At 36.1% G+C, this 16079-nt stretch overlaps 1 protein-coding gene across 4 annotated transcripts in view; it reads right to left on the bottom strand.

Moving 5' to 3' along the window:
• Positions 1 to 16079, bottom strand: part of CHD7 (chromodomain helicase DNA binding protein 7) — a 130755-nt gene that overhangs the window by 19874 nt on the left and 94802 nt on the right. For all 4 annotated transcript variants that reach the window (XM_017829638.1, XM_017829639.1, XM_017829640.1 and 1 more), the window contains 8 exons: positions 15197 to 15280; positions 14140 to 14277; positions 13922 to 14043; positions 13226 to 13469; positions 8374 to 8550; positions 6905 to 7048; positions 5315 to 5570; positions 459 to 669 (listed from right to left, as the gene is read on the bottom strand). In XM_017829638.1, coding sequence (XP_017685127.1) covers positions 459 to 669; positions 5315 to 5570; positions 6905 to 7048; positions 8374 to 8550; positions 13226 to 13469; positions 13922 to 14043; positions 14140 to 14277; positions 15197 to 15280 — 1376 coding nt within the window. The remainder of the gene's footprint in view (positions 1 to 458; positions 670 to 5314; positions 5571 to 6904; positions 7049 to 8373; positions 8551 to 13225; positions 13470 to 13921; positions 14044 to 14139; positions 14278 to 15196; positions 15281 to 16079) is intronic.

The raw sequence follows: 16079 nt of genomic DNA, 5'->3' as shown, positions 1-16079 counted from the left end.
AAAAATTGAAAATAAAAAAGAGTCATATGCTACTATAGGGTCAAAAGAACTCCAATAAACTAAGTGACTGCTCCTGTATCCACTAACTTCATCAGTAAAAGACATCCTACTTTGTCTTCTGCTCTGCACCTTTTGGTAAAGAACAGACTTTCATTCTAAGAAATGAAATAAACATTTAGGCCTAAGCTACAAAACTCTAGAGCCACCAAAACATTTAACTGAGCGGTACACTAAGAGGTTTAAAGCTCTCCATATGAAGTAATTTTGTATTCATTCGACAGAAAAATCTCAGTACTTGCAACTTACAGGTATGTTCCTTCCCTTAATCAAATCGCTACAGAAAATACTGTAGCATTTGAATTTCATCCTTTCTCATTATGGATTACTCACATGTTAAATACTGTGGCCACTGAGGAAGGCACAGTTTATTTATAATTGTATTATATTGTTGCTCTCACCGTCTTTGAATGAGGTAGTCTTCCAGTATGTCCAAGCAGCGCACCATCTGGGAAAAGATAAGCACCCTGTGGCCACCAGCCTTCAGTTTTGGCAGCAGCTTGTCAATCAGTACTAGCTTGCCAGCAGCCTGGATCATTGCCTGGAGCTGAAAATCTGGAGAGTCGGCATTGTGTGTTTCTTTAAACTCTTCCAAAATTTTCTCTTCAGCACCTGCAAAGATTGGACAGCAATACATGAACACTGCAAAGGGTTTTATTAATAAACAATGAGCTCGCCTTCAATACCCTATAGAAACTGTAGGAATGTTTTAAGCACTATATGAACAAACATTTATAAAAAATAAACATTTATAAAAAATATTAAGCTTAAATTTAAGACAAACATATACACAAATGCAGCATAAATAAAAAAGTAACTCTGAGAATTCATTCCTTTTTTTTTCCTCTTTTAAACAACAGTAAACTCTTTCCTAAATAAATTCATAGAATTATTGATGCACACAATTTAAGGAAAAAAATTACGAAAAAAATATTAAAAAAAACCCCTATTTCAACTGACAAAATGATTTTTTTTGTCCTTTTTAAAATGCAATATGAAAGAAAAAATATCCTATTTCTACAGGAAAATACAAGAAATACAAATACATGCCTATGCTTCCAAAATCAGCCTTAAACACCCACATGACCAGAATCTGATCCTTCCATTATTAATTACAGAATCAAAATCCAAACAATGAAAAAACTAATTGGGGGAAAGCAGCTCTGAAATTATTAGTTTACCTTCTATTTAGCTTTTTTCTCACTGAATGTATTTTTTGTATTCAGTTTGATAAAGCTATCCAACATATATTCTTTCCAGCATTAGTAAGTTCTTTCTTGCTGCTCAATTTGCCTATGAATGATACACAGGGCAGCATCTATTTCCTTGTTCTGTGCACTACCACAAGACCAAGTTCAAGCTTTCTCTTCAACCTCTCCTATGCTTTTATTGCATTTTTTATGCCATTTCTACAAACAGTGGACAGTTTCAAGAATTATCAGATTGCTATTCTTGGCTAAGTAAAAGGTTAAGAACCTTCGTTCTAAGCTTATTTCATATCCAAATAAACCCTTTTTTGGAACCATCTTTTTCAGTCCCTGTGCCTTTTTTTTTAAACAAACTGTAGTTTATAAAGTATTTATAGTTTCTATAATATTCAGCTTCAATTCTTCTTTTGAATAGCACAAGGAAAGCTGGGAGGGTTGGAGGAGGGGGGAAGAACAGCTTACTGCCAGGCTTCTGCTGAGCATCTCTCTCTCTCATATCCCAGTTCTAAGTAGATGCCTGTAAACAAACACGGAAACGCACCCTCCCTGTGTGATCGCTGGTTCAGTGCCTGCTGTAATGCGGTGCCCTAACTAGATACCACCCTGAGCAGGCTGACTGACAGCTTCGTGCTACTCCACACACTTGAATTACTCGCTTTTACAGAACGTGAAGGACTCAGTGTGACCACATTTGAAGACAGGTCTACATCCACGATTTTCCTTATTGGGATTCCCTGTTCCAAGCACCACTCATCCTCATGGGTTGCACATAAGAAAAATAAGCCCATATGAAAACTGTGTAATCAGACGCTTAAAGTTCCCCTCAATTTTGTCACTTCCCATCTCCTAAAATGGGCAGAAATCTCCAATTCTGTACTGAACTTCAGCAATTTAAGGATACAGTAGACTGTCAAGTAGTTCATACACAGTAACTTCAATGATCTTTCCCAGTTACATCAATCATTTCTTATTCAATTGTGATATCCGAATTTAAGTTTACTACTGTGAAGCAAACCAATATGCAAACACCATCTGCAAAAGCAAACCACCTAAGCCAAGCATACCACAACAAACCCCCAAACTGTTCTAATGAACAGTAAATTTACAGCAGAGCTTGGTTTCAGCAAGACCCACATCCAAACCAGACCATAACCTCCAAAAACCTGCTCTTTCAAGAACTCTGTGCTAGCTAAACCCCATAAATGACCATCCTGTCTTTTTAATTACTACTTCAATTGCAATTAAGTCATGTACACTGAGCATCCTGTTACCCAGAAGTTACTTGATGCAGTATGTGCGGGTCTGTAACAACAGTTCCTATCCTGGTTGATTTTTAGTAGGGGATGAAAGGAAGGTATATGAATGTGTGTCTGGGTTTAGTCCATTAGGGAAATCAAATCCTCACTTCCATTCCTAATTATGAGAGGCTTCCAGGGCTCAAGAGAGCAAAACAAACAGAGTAAGGAACCCTTCCAGTGTTCAACGCTGTAAGATGTGTAAGTACAGAAGCATTCCCCACTGCTGGCTCTTGGAGACAGAGAAAGAGGAATGATGTATACATACTTGGGAATGGTTGCTATGGAGAAAACAAGGAGTCCAGCTCTAAGAAAAATGACAGACAATGCTTTGCCCAAGTTGGTTGGAGAATACACAAAATGTAGTAACTACCTCTAGAAGTCTACTCACAGTCTCAGCAGACCACAGAACACATCTATCAATCAAAAAACAAACAAAAAAGCCACTCTACATTCAACTCCTAGCCTACTACTTCCATCACATAACCTCAACTGAAGAATCTACAGAAGACTTGCTTGCAACTCTTACGCAAAACAAAACGTACAGTGTTCTATTTGGATATTCAAATACACATTCAATACTGCTTGCTCACAAAACCTGCAACCTTGTAAGAAAGGAAGAAAGATTCAGTGAAACTTTAAAAAACCATTTAAGCCTCAAGAACAGAACTTGCTACTGCAACAAATCATTCATCAGAACAATATGCAGCCGTAAGTACTAGCACAGCAAAACTTTTTAAGAGAAATACATAATAATAACAACAATAATAATAACAATAATAATAATAATATTAATAATGTTAATAATAAGAAGAATAAACTTGTGTCATCACACTAAGTACCAAGATGTTGATTTACAGTCAATAAAATAAAACCTCGGGTTTGGACAACTATAGGATTTATTTTCTGTCCTAGAACAACAAAGGACGTATTTGTTGAGTTCCATCTCCACACTAATAACAGTTCATTTATTTCTTTTTTCCCTCAAATCTGAAGGCTTGACCCACCTGCCATGTTGCTAAGTGAGACCAAGCATGTCCAAAGGTTCAAAAATCACAAAAATGTTATAAAGGCAAATGCATTCAAGAGACAAACACACCCCCTTTTATTAGGGTAAAGATACAGTCATAAAAAAATATTTGAAATTTTCTAAATAACCACCTGGACTTCAGCAGTTCCTAAATGACATTAAATGATATAAGCCTTCTGAGGAAAAAAGATCACTGCTGTAGGCAACACTGCAAGCACTACTGATAAACTCTATTTGACAAAACAAAATAGCAGCAAAATATTCAGTTTATTTCTTTTAGCAAACAAGAAATAAGAAAAAATAATGGTAAGGTTAGAACTATCTGAATGCCAAGAAGCATCAAGTTCAGAAGCTTGAACATCCTAAACTATTTTCTGATGAAGTAATTCATATAACGGATTAACGTAAAACAAACAAACAAACAAACAAAAAGAACAAAATATCCCCAACAAACCCTGCACCAGAACCACAAGGCTACTTTACTTGAATGCTCATATGAGTTTAGAAACTGAGCAGCCACCAGCATGGCTGAGTTAAGCATTCTGGGGTAACCCTGTGTCATATCTTTGGAATAACTACTTGTGCATGAAATATAACTAGATGTAATTTCATGAATCAGTTTAAGCATTCCCCCCACCCCCACTGAAACAAAAAATGTCAAGGAAAAAAACTTAAGTACTGCAATATGGAAGTCATACAATTAAAAAAACTGAAATCACATATGGCTCTCAAACAACAGTCTTCAATCAACAGTCTCAAACAAACAGTCTTCCATCATAAAGCTTATAACCAGCATTAAACCAACCATAACATAAACCATATACAGTAAGGAAGAGGAGTTGGGAAACAATAAATTAGCAGAATGCAAGCCTGTACAGAGGCTTGTGTTACAACCTCAAAGGGAAGAACTGACCAACATGTACAAGTTCAGCATACTTCAGACAGCTATAGCTAGCAGGTTCATCATCAGGTTGGTCACTGGAACAGGCTTCCCAGAGAAGCAGCCACAGCACCACAAGTCAGAGTTCAAGGACCATCTGGATGACACTAAGCCATATGATACAATTTTACATAGCCCTGTGATGTGTAGGGAGTTGGACTCAATAACCTCTATGGGTTCTCTTCAACTTAAAATATTCTGTGATTCTACAGTACTTGTCAAGGGGAATCCTGATCTAAAACCAGTAGCATCACATCAAAAAGCAACCTTTAAAACCTAAGATGACATTCATACTAATCTTTTTCTTACTAGTTATATTAAGAAAATGAGCTGATAACATGTGGCTATAAAAGGAGACCTGGTCATGATTTTTTACCCTGCAACTTTTATTTAGAAATTTTAAGTCACTATCTAATAATGTTCTACATCAAGAAATTAAGCAGCAGCTAACTACAACTCTGAATAAAAAATTTGCCATATTCATGCCAGCATCCAACAACCCACATGATAACTGAAGTCTTGTTTGTCAGAAATAACAGGAAAAAACTTGATAATACCAACACTAACTTTGTCAGGGCTAGGAAGCCGTGGAAAAAAGCACAGGTGTCTGCAAAAGCAGTGCTGTCCTGGCTAGCACATATCCATACCTATGAAACCTAAAAGGCTATCTCACTTTTCTACTTAAAATACATGAATAAACAAAAAGACACACTGGAATAGAATTTGTACCTACTAAATATCCTTAAAACCATTTTTCAAATGAGGAGAAAAATAGGAGGCCTACCATTAATAAGGTATGGATGATTGCAGCATTTTCTTAGTTCCATCATAGTGTTTAAAAGATTAGGTACATTCGCCTGACCTCCACCCTTGGAAAGAAATGTGAAATTCTTTTCAAGAATAGCACGATAGTATTTCTTCTGAATATTTGTCAGCTCAACTTCAATGATTGTTTCCTCTTTGGGGGCCAGGTTCTTTTCTACATCCTCCTTGAGACGTCTCAGCATCATCGGCTTCAAAATAGCTTGGAGTTTTTGCACCTGGAAAACAGATGTTTAATAAATAACTGAATTAAAACTGCAAGGCTTCAAATATTCATTTTTCAATTTCCTTAATTCTAAAATCCTTGTTTCCTACCTCAAATCCCAAGTAGAGAGCATTTGTAAAAAATCTTTCCTCAATGGCCTAGAGATTGAGTTCTCATTAACTCAGTGACATACACATTTCTAAAGTCAATGTTTAGTGTGTAGCCCTTCTGTTTAGTGATGTCTGTTATTAATAAGACCTCAGAACTATCTTTCTAGACAAGGACAGTACTGCACACAAGTCATGTAGAGCTAACCCTGAGTACAGCTATATAGGCAAATCTAACTTTTCCAGTTCACTTCTAATCACTAAACAGAGATTAATGCTATTTTCCCCCTTCAGAGATCTGCTTCTAATTATCTTCTTATTTCCCTAGTTTTGACATCCACTTAAGTAGAAAACTATTTAGGCCTGGTCTAAAAATGAAAACATTTTAGCTTTAAGACTCTGATAATTTTTAGTGTCTCCAGGTTTTGTGGCATACACTTTAAAACACATCCTAAAGAGTGGAAGGGGGAAAGAAGAAAATGCCCATTTTCCTCAAAAAAAAAAAAAAAAAAAAAGCTAAGTTACTTCAAATTTTTGTAATTCAAGCAGACAAAAGTTAAGAGATATCAGAAATCAAATTTTCAGACAAAGAGAACAAAACTGCACACAACAATGCATGCAGTTCTTGTCACAGGTTGCAAACAGCCAAATGAAGATGCCATGTTTCAGTTAACTGCTAATGTTAAGGTGATTTGGCTTTTTAAAAAAAATTTCATACGTGCATGGAAACATTTTACATTTCCAATATAAAACATGCTGCACTGTATATTGATTTAAGCATCTCTTATTGGACAGCTTGAGAAATCTGTTTCTGAGTCAAAAAACCCTCTCCCTCCATTTGCTGAACTGGGTTTCAAGTATGTTTTTGTTTGCACAGAATCATTGAGAAAACTCTCATGTTAATTCCACAGAAGTTACAGAGGACACTGATGCTGATACTTAAGGAAGAATGTCAACTGACAAGTTAATTCTCTTAGAAGTATTTTTATCCAGAAAGCATTACAAGGCACATGACCCCTATTTTTAAACATTACATTTTAACAAAGGGAAGTAACTTTTGGTCAAAAAGCAAAAAACTTAACAAAATGAAAACAAACGAAAACATAGCGATAAACCCACTGTGGTCTTCCAATAAGCAAATAAGTATTATTTGTAAAAACAAGTGATGAAGTTCAGATGTAATTAGATGGATAAATTCACAATATCTAAACAGAAAAGTAAGTGTGCAAGATAAGTTTACCTGCTCTTCGGTTTTAAGATCCCCAAATTCTTGCATGAATGTGGTTTCTGATGGGAAGCGACCTGGTTCCAAGAAGTGAAGCAAGCTAAATAGCTCTTCTACTGTATTTTGCAAAGGGGTTCCAGTAAGCAGCACTTTATGCTCCTGAAAGGTTAAGAAATAGCTGCCTAAGAATTCATCTCAATTAATTTTCAATGGAAAAATACACAAAATTCCTTCCTCTCATCACCATATGTCTGTCTTATCTTTGCTTCCTTTCCCCTCCCCCAGCTACTTACATAAAACTCTTTTCAAGACATTTCTAACTGGTACTCTGGCCTCCCTTCAGCGATAGCTCAGAAAAATACTTCACAACTTAAGCACCTCCAAAAGTCCTCCAAGACACAAGAAGAGATTTTACTGATCCAGACCACCCCAGCTCTTTCACAAGTACAATGAACTTTAAATGGCAAAATTACAGCTGAACATATACCATCACTTCCAGTAAAAATCCACCGATTTACCACACATCCATCCAATGGACCTCAGAGCATTAATCTCCTCAGAGCAGGTGTAAGTTTCCAACACAGTAAACCTGAAGCAGAGTTCTACTGTCCTACTAAAAGTTACAGAGCATGAGATGGGCAGAGACTCGTTAGAGTTACATATTGCTTTAGAGGAGGAGCACAGAGAGATTAAGCAACTAGCCCACGGTCTAACATGAATTTCGAAGTATAACAAGAACCCATGTGAGAAGTCCCATATCTCTATCTATTGCCACTACTATAAGTTCAGCTTTCCTCTACTAGCAACAGTAATAAGGACAATAAATTGTATACAGCATTTTTACAAACTTATTTATTAACAAAGCATGACTGCATTCTCCTCACATTTTAAAAGATTCTTCTGACCATAAAAAAATAATTATTGTGCCCTTTAAATGGTAAATACCTTTACACTATCTTGTTTTTCTCTGTGTGCTTAATACACCTATTTTGTATACATATTACATAATTATGTAACATCAGAAACAAACTTACTTTTGCCTTCCTTAGTCACTCTGAAAGAACATCCTTATGGCCACACAACAAATTAACATTAGAGCTGATATTAATGCAGAGCAGTTTAACTCTCATGGCTGAATTTGGTCTCCCGACCACATTATACTTTTAAATAAATGTCTGCGTAAAGAAGTGACTATGGGTTAAGTCACACGAAAGGACAGAAAGGAAAGAATAAATTTATCTTGGTTCTCTTAAAAGAATCCACATAATTCTAGGTCTAAATCAATGAAAAAACTTATTAAGCACCAGCACTCCAAAACTGAAGGTATGCATATGCTTCCAGGTATTTTACAGACTTTCTCATCTGCTTTCCTTCACCTCACTCTTCCTAACACTTGATGATTCACTTCAGAAGAAAACCTTTTATTTTACTTCCAGATTAAATCATAAATCAGAAGTTATAAAAATACATATGTTTGCACTGACCAGGTCCATCATCTTTAGTCCTTCCAAAAGCTTACAGTTCCTGTTTTTCAGCCTGTGGGCCTCATCAATGACCACGCAACGCCATGGAATGTTACGCAGCTCTGGGCAGTCGGTCAAGATCATTTCAAATGTTGTGATAATGGCATGGAACTTGTAGGACCCCTTTATCACACGACCCTAAAAAGAACAGCAAACATTAAAAGTAAACTCCCTAGCAAAGAAAGGAAGTGATTTGTTTCATCTGCAAAATTTTTCTTTAAAAATACAGAACAGTACAATGAGCAAAATGTTCATTTAAAGTAAATTAAATCATTATTGCTGATTAAACGAGGGAATACAAATGCGTAAGTTTGCTGCTGGCTTCATGATAGGTGTTTTTAATCCTGTAAAAAGGCCCACAGAACCACTGCACATTCATTACAAAGAAGTTATACAAGTATTTCAGCTGTAATTCATATGGATTATACTAATGCCTTGAGGCATTAATGTATTGCTGCAATATTCAAACAAGATTTACAGATTTTGCCATGAGAATTCTTTTTTTTCTTTAAAATCAAAGGTATGCGAAGGTCCTCCCAGACAATCCAAATAGGGCAGAAGTGCACTAAGGTTTCCTTTTTATGGCTATTTGAATATTGTGCTCTCCAGTAAATTTTTTCCTGGTAGACACTCAGTATTCAAAACACCTACAATTCATAGAACAGCTTGGGTTGGAAGGGACCTGAAAGACAATCTAGTTCCAAACTCCCTGCTATGAGCCCCAACACTTTCTACTTCATCAGTTTGCTCAAAGTTCCATCCAACATAACCTTGAACAATTCCAGGGATGGGGCATCCACAACAACTCTAGTAAACAGCTTTGAAAAAAACAAACATTTGAACTCTTAAATGGAGAATGCACACAATTCCATAATATTTTTGTATATCTGTATTAAGCAAAGTTTAACAGGACAATTAACTTGATGTCTGGCACCATATTCACTATCATTCATTAAGAGTCTTGTTTTCAGCACTTATACAAAGAGCCTTTACAAAAAACCCAGCTTGAATAAACTTTACTTATGAACATGTAATGAGCATCTTTCTGATATTATGCTATGCTCCTTCCCAATGCTGTTCAAAGAAAAATGCAATTTGGTATCTCCGATGTCACTGGATCTGTGCAGAAAAACTGTCTCTCTAAGGATGGGCCTCACACAAGTTCAAAGCCATTCTATGTTTTCAAAGCAGGACTATGTCAGGGGTTGTATATTGAATACATTTCAAAAGAAAGAGATATTTTACAGTAAGGTGACCATTTCTTCCTTTGGACCTGTGCAGGACTGAATCCTTTTATAAGTGACCTGCATATAACCCTTTCCAAACCTTAAGAGATCAGAACTGGCTACTGATTGAATAAAATGATTGGAAACCTGATAACCTGAACTCAGCATTATATCTGCCTTCTTGTACCAAGAACATTTCAGAGGGAGTAATGACCTGCTCAACTATGCTTTCTCATGGCATAGTTCAGAAACATTTATCTTCTTAGAGACAGAAAAAGTTGCTACTTAACAAACAGCAGATGAAGATATACTAAGTGGGCAGCTTTGAAAGCCAGCAAATTGAAATGCTGTAACCTTTTCATGAGCCAAGTAAACTTCTATCACAAACAAGTCAACTCTTTCACAGAGCTCCGTCATTAGCTCTATTTGGCATATATAGTTTTCCTGATCTTAAAATAGAACTCCTTCTAAGAAGTAGAACACTTTAGAAAAGCAAATGTTTTATTTGATATTCCACCCAGGGAAGGCCCCCTAGAAGGATTTTTCAGTTATATTGTTCAAGAACACCAAAACAGACTTCTCTATGAGAATCTCACAAGCAGAATGTCTCTGGTAATACCATACCCTTACTGTTGAAGTCACACCACTGCAGAAACTTATTTTGTCATCAACAACTCTCTAGCATTTCACAACAACTTGACTCTGGTAACTGGTGTTGACTCTGAAAACCCACACTACTGCAGATGGGTAGGTGCTTTATATGCATGCTGTCTCTTGTTACAGCCCTTCAAAGCCACTCAGACTTTCTCAATGTTCAGTTGTCTTTTTGAGAAACAGCTCAGCTTGAGAGGCTTCTTTTCACATTAAGACCTAAAAAGCCAAAGATGCTGATGTCTTGGTTGATATGTTTGGCAAGGGAACTAGAAATGAAACTGCCAAAACCTGTCTTCTTTCTCTCCCTTCTTGTCTCCCATCGCACACCCAATGATGATACTTCAGAGAATGCCAGTCTGAACACTACATGGGGACTATTTTGTCAGAATACGAAGAGACTTTTTCCCCCATAATTCAGTTTCTAACATGCGTTTCACAGCTGACACCATCTTACAAAGAATGGAACACAGAAGGTGACACATCTAAGCTAGCTGCCACCAAAAGGATGAGTTCACTCCCTTTCTCCTTTATCTGCAAATGTAGCAATTGTCTGAATCTCCTCTTAAGCCAGTTCAGGGAGCAAAGCTAGCAGAAAATGATTCATTTTCTCATTGCCATGAGTGCTTTGTCATTACTCACTATGGGGTTAAATGACTGCCACGCTCACTGCAAGAGGTGAGTTAAGAATATGGCAATAGGGAGACCAAAACTTTCTGCAGCGTCTTGCTGTAAATCCTTTTAGTAGCCTTTAGATCAACGAAACAATATTGCCAAAATAACACTAAGAATCTGCACAGTAAGTGGGATTTTTCTGATGACATTCCTTCAGGTTTCATGCTAGGTAACTGCTGTATCCTAAGGGGAAGAACATGCTGAGAACAAGCACTGCTTAAATAACCAACAAACATGATTTTTAACACAGGAAACATTTCAGTAGAGACAGTATTTGTATAAATCCAAATTTTTAAAGTATATAAAATATCAATCTCTGCTAAGAATTTATTTTTAAAAATTATTTCAATTCCAGTTCATTTGTACACTATACATACATCTAGGTAAGAAGCTAGATGTGATAATGATCATAAGGAATATTATAGAATCATAGAATGGCCTGGGTTGAGACCTTATAGATCTAGTTCCAAGCCCCCTGCTGTGGACAAGAACACTTCACTAAACTCCGTTGCTGAGCTCCATCCAACCTGGTCTTGAACACTTCCAGGGATGGGGCATCCAGAGCTTCTCTGGACCATTAGACCTCAGCGTAGCAACTGTTATTCAATTAAATCTTTAACAACCAGGTATATGATTTTGATTTGAAAGTTTCTTGGATAAATTGCTGAGACAATTATTGTCAAGACCAAATAGATGTAACATCTAACCAATATAAATTACTTTATGTTTTTCTACTATATTTAAGTACGTGATACTATTTCTGTTAGTCCTAATGGCATGTCACGTTGTGCCACAGTCATCACCTTCAAAAGAGTTTTTAATCAATTCTTTCCCTGTAAAAGCATACTTTATATCTTGCAAACACCCTCATAGCTTTGCTCTAAGACTCCAGTTTTTCAACACTCTTTTTGAGGACAGGAAGTGAAAGCTAAGCAGGACTACCCACCACATTACTGACAAAGAGAAGAATGCTGTAACTTCTCTCATCCTTATTAAAGATTTGTTTCCTCCTACACACTAGCCCTTTTCACCACAGTCTCACAGTATGAACTCATATTTAACTGGTCGTGTGCCATGGCACAAAAGAATCTACATTTGTCTTACAGCCTTCTCAGGGTCGAGCTCTCTGCCTACAGTAAGAATCTTCATTCCTTGTCCACAGATAGTCCTATATTTAGTATTCTGAGTATTGTTAGCTTGGACCCCATTTATTAAGTAACACAGCTTACTCTGTATGCATGAACTGTCTTAATTATTTACCACTCTCCCCGTCTTTGCATCATTTGAAAACTTCCTCAGTAATGATTTTATGTTTTCTTTCAGGTCATTGATAAAAGTGTTATATAGCTCATGGACACAAACCAATGCCTGAAGAACTATGCTGGAAATGCAAATCATTTCTCATTTACAATTACATCAAGACATATCAGTTAGCCAGTTTTAAATCCACTTAATGTGTGCCATATTGATTTTATATCCTTCTAGTTTATTAATCAAAATATCCAGTGGCATATAATCAAATGCTTTACAGAAAATCTAAATGTATGAATTCACCACTATCACTTCCTTAAGATCAGTTAAAAATAATACTCCACAATATATCAAATCAGGTTGGACTCCCACTCTTTTTATTTTTCCTCTTAACTGAAGAGGATTATATTGTTTTGCAATATCGTTCGATGTATGCACAGTATTTTCCCCCAATTCTGTTTACTCTGGGTAAAGCCATGCACTTAAGAGTAGAGGTCTGTTGCTCTTCTTATCTTCTGTTTTCCAAATAAGTTTTTGTTTTTACCCCTAACCTTTCCTGTACCTGCTTTCCTTCACTCACAGGAACTATTCAACCTGAGCACAGCAACACAGATTCAAATATATTGATAAAGAATATTTGATAAAGAAGCAGCAACGAGTCTAATTTCTGGAAGCAGGTCTTTCCTGGAATGGTAGGCAAAGATTGATTTTTAAGCTTAGTTCCAACTAAAGTAGTTTTCTGCCAGCTCTCCTTAGGAATGCATAGTAACAAAAACCTTTCATGAAACAATGAAACTCTAAACAAGAGTTGCACCATCCCTTGGTGCCCTTCTATTTCCAGCTGATCTGTTGGCTGCTATTAAAAAGCACTCTCCTTACTAATACACGTATCTTCTTTATCAGCTAAAACCTAACATATCAGTACTGCAAAACTAATTGATGCTTAAATTAATAAACAACACTAAGGCATATACAAAAAAAAAAAAAGAAAAATCGTGAAGAGCTTTTACCTGTGGATCTTTGAAATACATTTCATACAACTGAATGGTCCGTCGACTTGCTTGACTCCCATGATACACAACCACATTTAACTCTGTCCAGGTGCGGAACTCCCTTTCCCAGTTGGGAATTGTGGACAATGGTGCAATAACCAAGAAAGGACCATGGATTCCTTTCAAATATATCTCATAGAGAAACGTAATGGACTGGATAGTCTTTCCCAACCCCATTTCATCTGCTAAAATGCAGTTTCGTCTGAAAACAATAATAAAACCAGTCTGAATGATTTATTCCTAACTTAAAACATAGAAAATCAGTAAGAAGATAGCCTGAATAAACCAGATATTTCTAAAATTGCAAGTTTACACTGAAAAGACATCATAATCTTTTTGCGTTTTAAATAAATGTTATGATTTGTGATGCAATAAGCATGGATATATCCGTTCTATGTACCTCTCAAGTTCACAATGGGAAGGAAGGGGCAGCAGGGGGTATGCATGAGCCCGAAGCATTTGCCACAAGAATCTATCTGAAATATTCATGTTCCACCCCAAATTAGTTTGTATATGACTCCCACAGCAAAAAATGAGACATGTAAATGATTCTAAAACCTCGATTTAGATGATTACTTTAAAAGGTTATTATTACAAATAAGCTATAAAAGCTTTTCCAAAGCAGGATTCAGCAGTTAGCAATGTTTTACGTACGTGTTGTACCAATTGAAAAGAAGCCAGTTTACTCCCTCCAACTGGTATTCCCTGAGTTTGTTATTGTTTTTATACTCCCTGGAACTCTCCGATTTCTTCCAGTCATCGGCAGGAGGTCTCTCCTGTTTCAAATACAGCAAATCCCATTAGTGGTTTCTAAAAGACCACATTACTTTACTATTTTCAAATAAAATCCTCTATATGGAGCCAATTCTTACCACACGCTCCACTTCTGGCTCCCTAGACATCAGTTTCTCAAATTCTTCGATCTTAGCTTGGTCGATGTCTTGCTTGAGCTCCCAAGTGCTGTCTTCATAAGGAAGCGAACACCATTTCACCAGATAATGCGTTACAGGCTTTGTTAAGACAAAAATAATATTACATCACAATATAGAAAGAATAAAAGCATAACCATTTTCACAGGAGATCTGCAGGCCAGATAAAATTCAGAAAGCTTTACCAGACCTGAATCAGCCAAAAGGATAAGCTAACAGCAGGCTGACACCTTGACAACCTAACGAAGTAAGGTTAGAATGTGGGGAATGCAGGCTTTTCACTAAAATGAGCACACTACATTTGAAATCACTAAGGTTAGACTAAAATTTAGAAGTAAAACAATATTAATTTTTCAACCCTTACAATTTCTATGACTTACTACATATTGAAAAAAGTCAACAGTTATCTTTTATCAGTGTCATCAAAAACTTCCCAGCAGGTAACTCAACCATTGCCATTCACTGACAGAGCAATATGGAAACACTGGCACAGCCAGTGAAGTTTTCTATTCTCCCAGGACCAAAAAGGAATCTCCTGAAAGAAAAAATTATCTTGTTCTGCAGAACAAGTCATTAAAAATGAAGAAACAGTGAATTCACGAACTCTTCCCCAACAGGTAGTCCAAACCATGTCTAAACCATTATGACACTTAACTAAGACTCTTTCTTGCAATTTTCATTTAAATTCTGCATTACATGCATGAATATCATATTCCTACTGTATTAAGTACCACTCCTCTGTTGTTGTTGTTGTTTGGTTACTTTGTAGTAGGTTTTGTTTTAAATATAGGTAACTTATAAGAAGTTTGGAATTTTCACTTAACTCCCTTTATTTTAGGGAAGCTGCTATATTAGCCAATGTCTTCTCAAACACGTTCCTATTTTATACACACATATACTGTGGTAGCTTCTCTAAGTGTTTATTATTTTCACATTTCTAAACAATAAATTCTAAACACAATGTCTATATGGCTACAGATGCACTAAAATATTTGTTTACCTCTCCATTATCATCTGTGCTACGTGAAACATCCATGATTCGATCAACTTCCACATAATCTGGATTAAAAAGCTCATCATCAATCTGTTCAAGGAGAGAGGCAAAAATATAAAAGATATCTCTATTAGCCCTTCCAGAGAGGAAAAATGATTATATATTTCACCACGCAATAATATTTTGGGTCACGGTGACACAGAATTTATATTTGGCAAACTTCAACATGTTAATTGAAATGCTACAATTCAGCAAGATCATTCCCCGTGAGGGAATCAGACTTCTCAGACTTTGTTAACTGGGCCTCTTAATTACTGTGTGAAACCTTTTACTGTGAGAGAATGTTTAAGAATATTTTAAATGAAGTGTGAAATTACAATTCACTAATGAGCAATCGAAAAGGCTTATGGCATGCAATGCATTTAGCATTCTTGAAAACTACAGCTTGCAATAAAGAAATTAGAGCCTTGTACACTAAGTGCCTTTGGATTATTTTAACTACAGGAATTGTCTAACAGCTTTATAAGCAAGATTCGAAGATTATTATTTCAAAAACAGAGAAAAGACAATGCATGCATACACAGTTTCTCCAAAAAATCACAATTTGTTATGTTCTTTCTTATTCCTTCAAAAACTTACAGGATACACTTGCATACTAAAGCACAGTGTTTAATTTTATATTTTTAATATATCCTCCAACAGAAGAGACAGACAAAAGGACTAAAGACTATGTACATTTTAAAAGTTTTTTCTGAAGCAAGAACAAATTCCAAGTATTTACAATAACTTGTGATCCACTTGGAAAAAGATGAAAAAAAGAATATAGAAGCAATTCCAGGTGCCTTCACTGAGAACAGATGAAAGTTTTCAATTTGCAACAGGTTTTGCT

The sequence above is a fragment of the Lepidothrix coronata genome, unplaced genomic scaffold (assembly GCF_001604755.1).
Source record: "Lepidothrix coronata isolate B3197 unplaced genomic scaffold, Lepidothrix_coronata-1.0 Scaffold166, whole genome shotgun sequence".
Taxonomy (NCBI): domain Eukaryota; kingdom Metazoa; phylum Chordata; class Aves; order Passeriformes; family Pipridae; genus Lepidothrix; species Lepidothrix coronata.
This window is presented reverse-complemented; position numbering and strand designations above follow the sequence as displayed.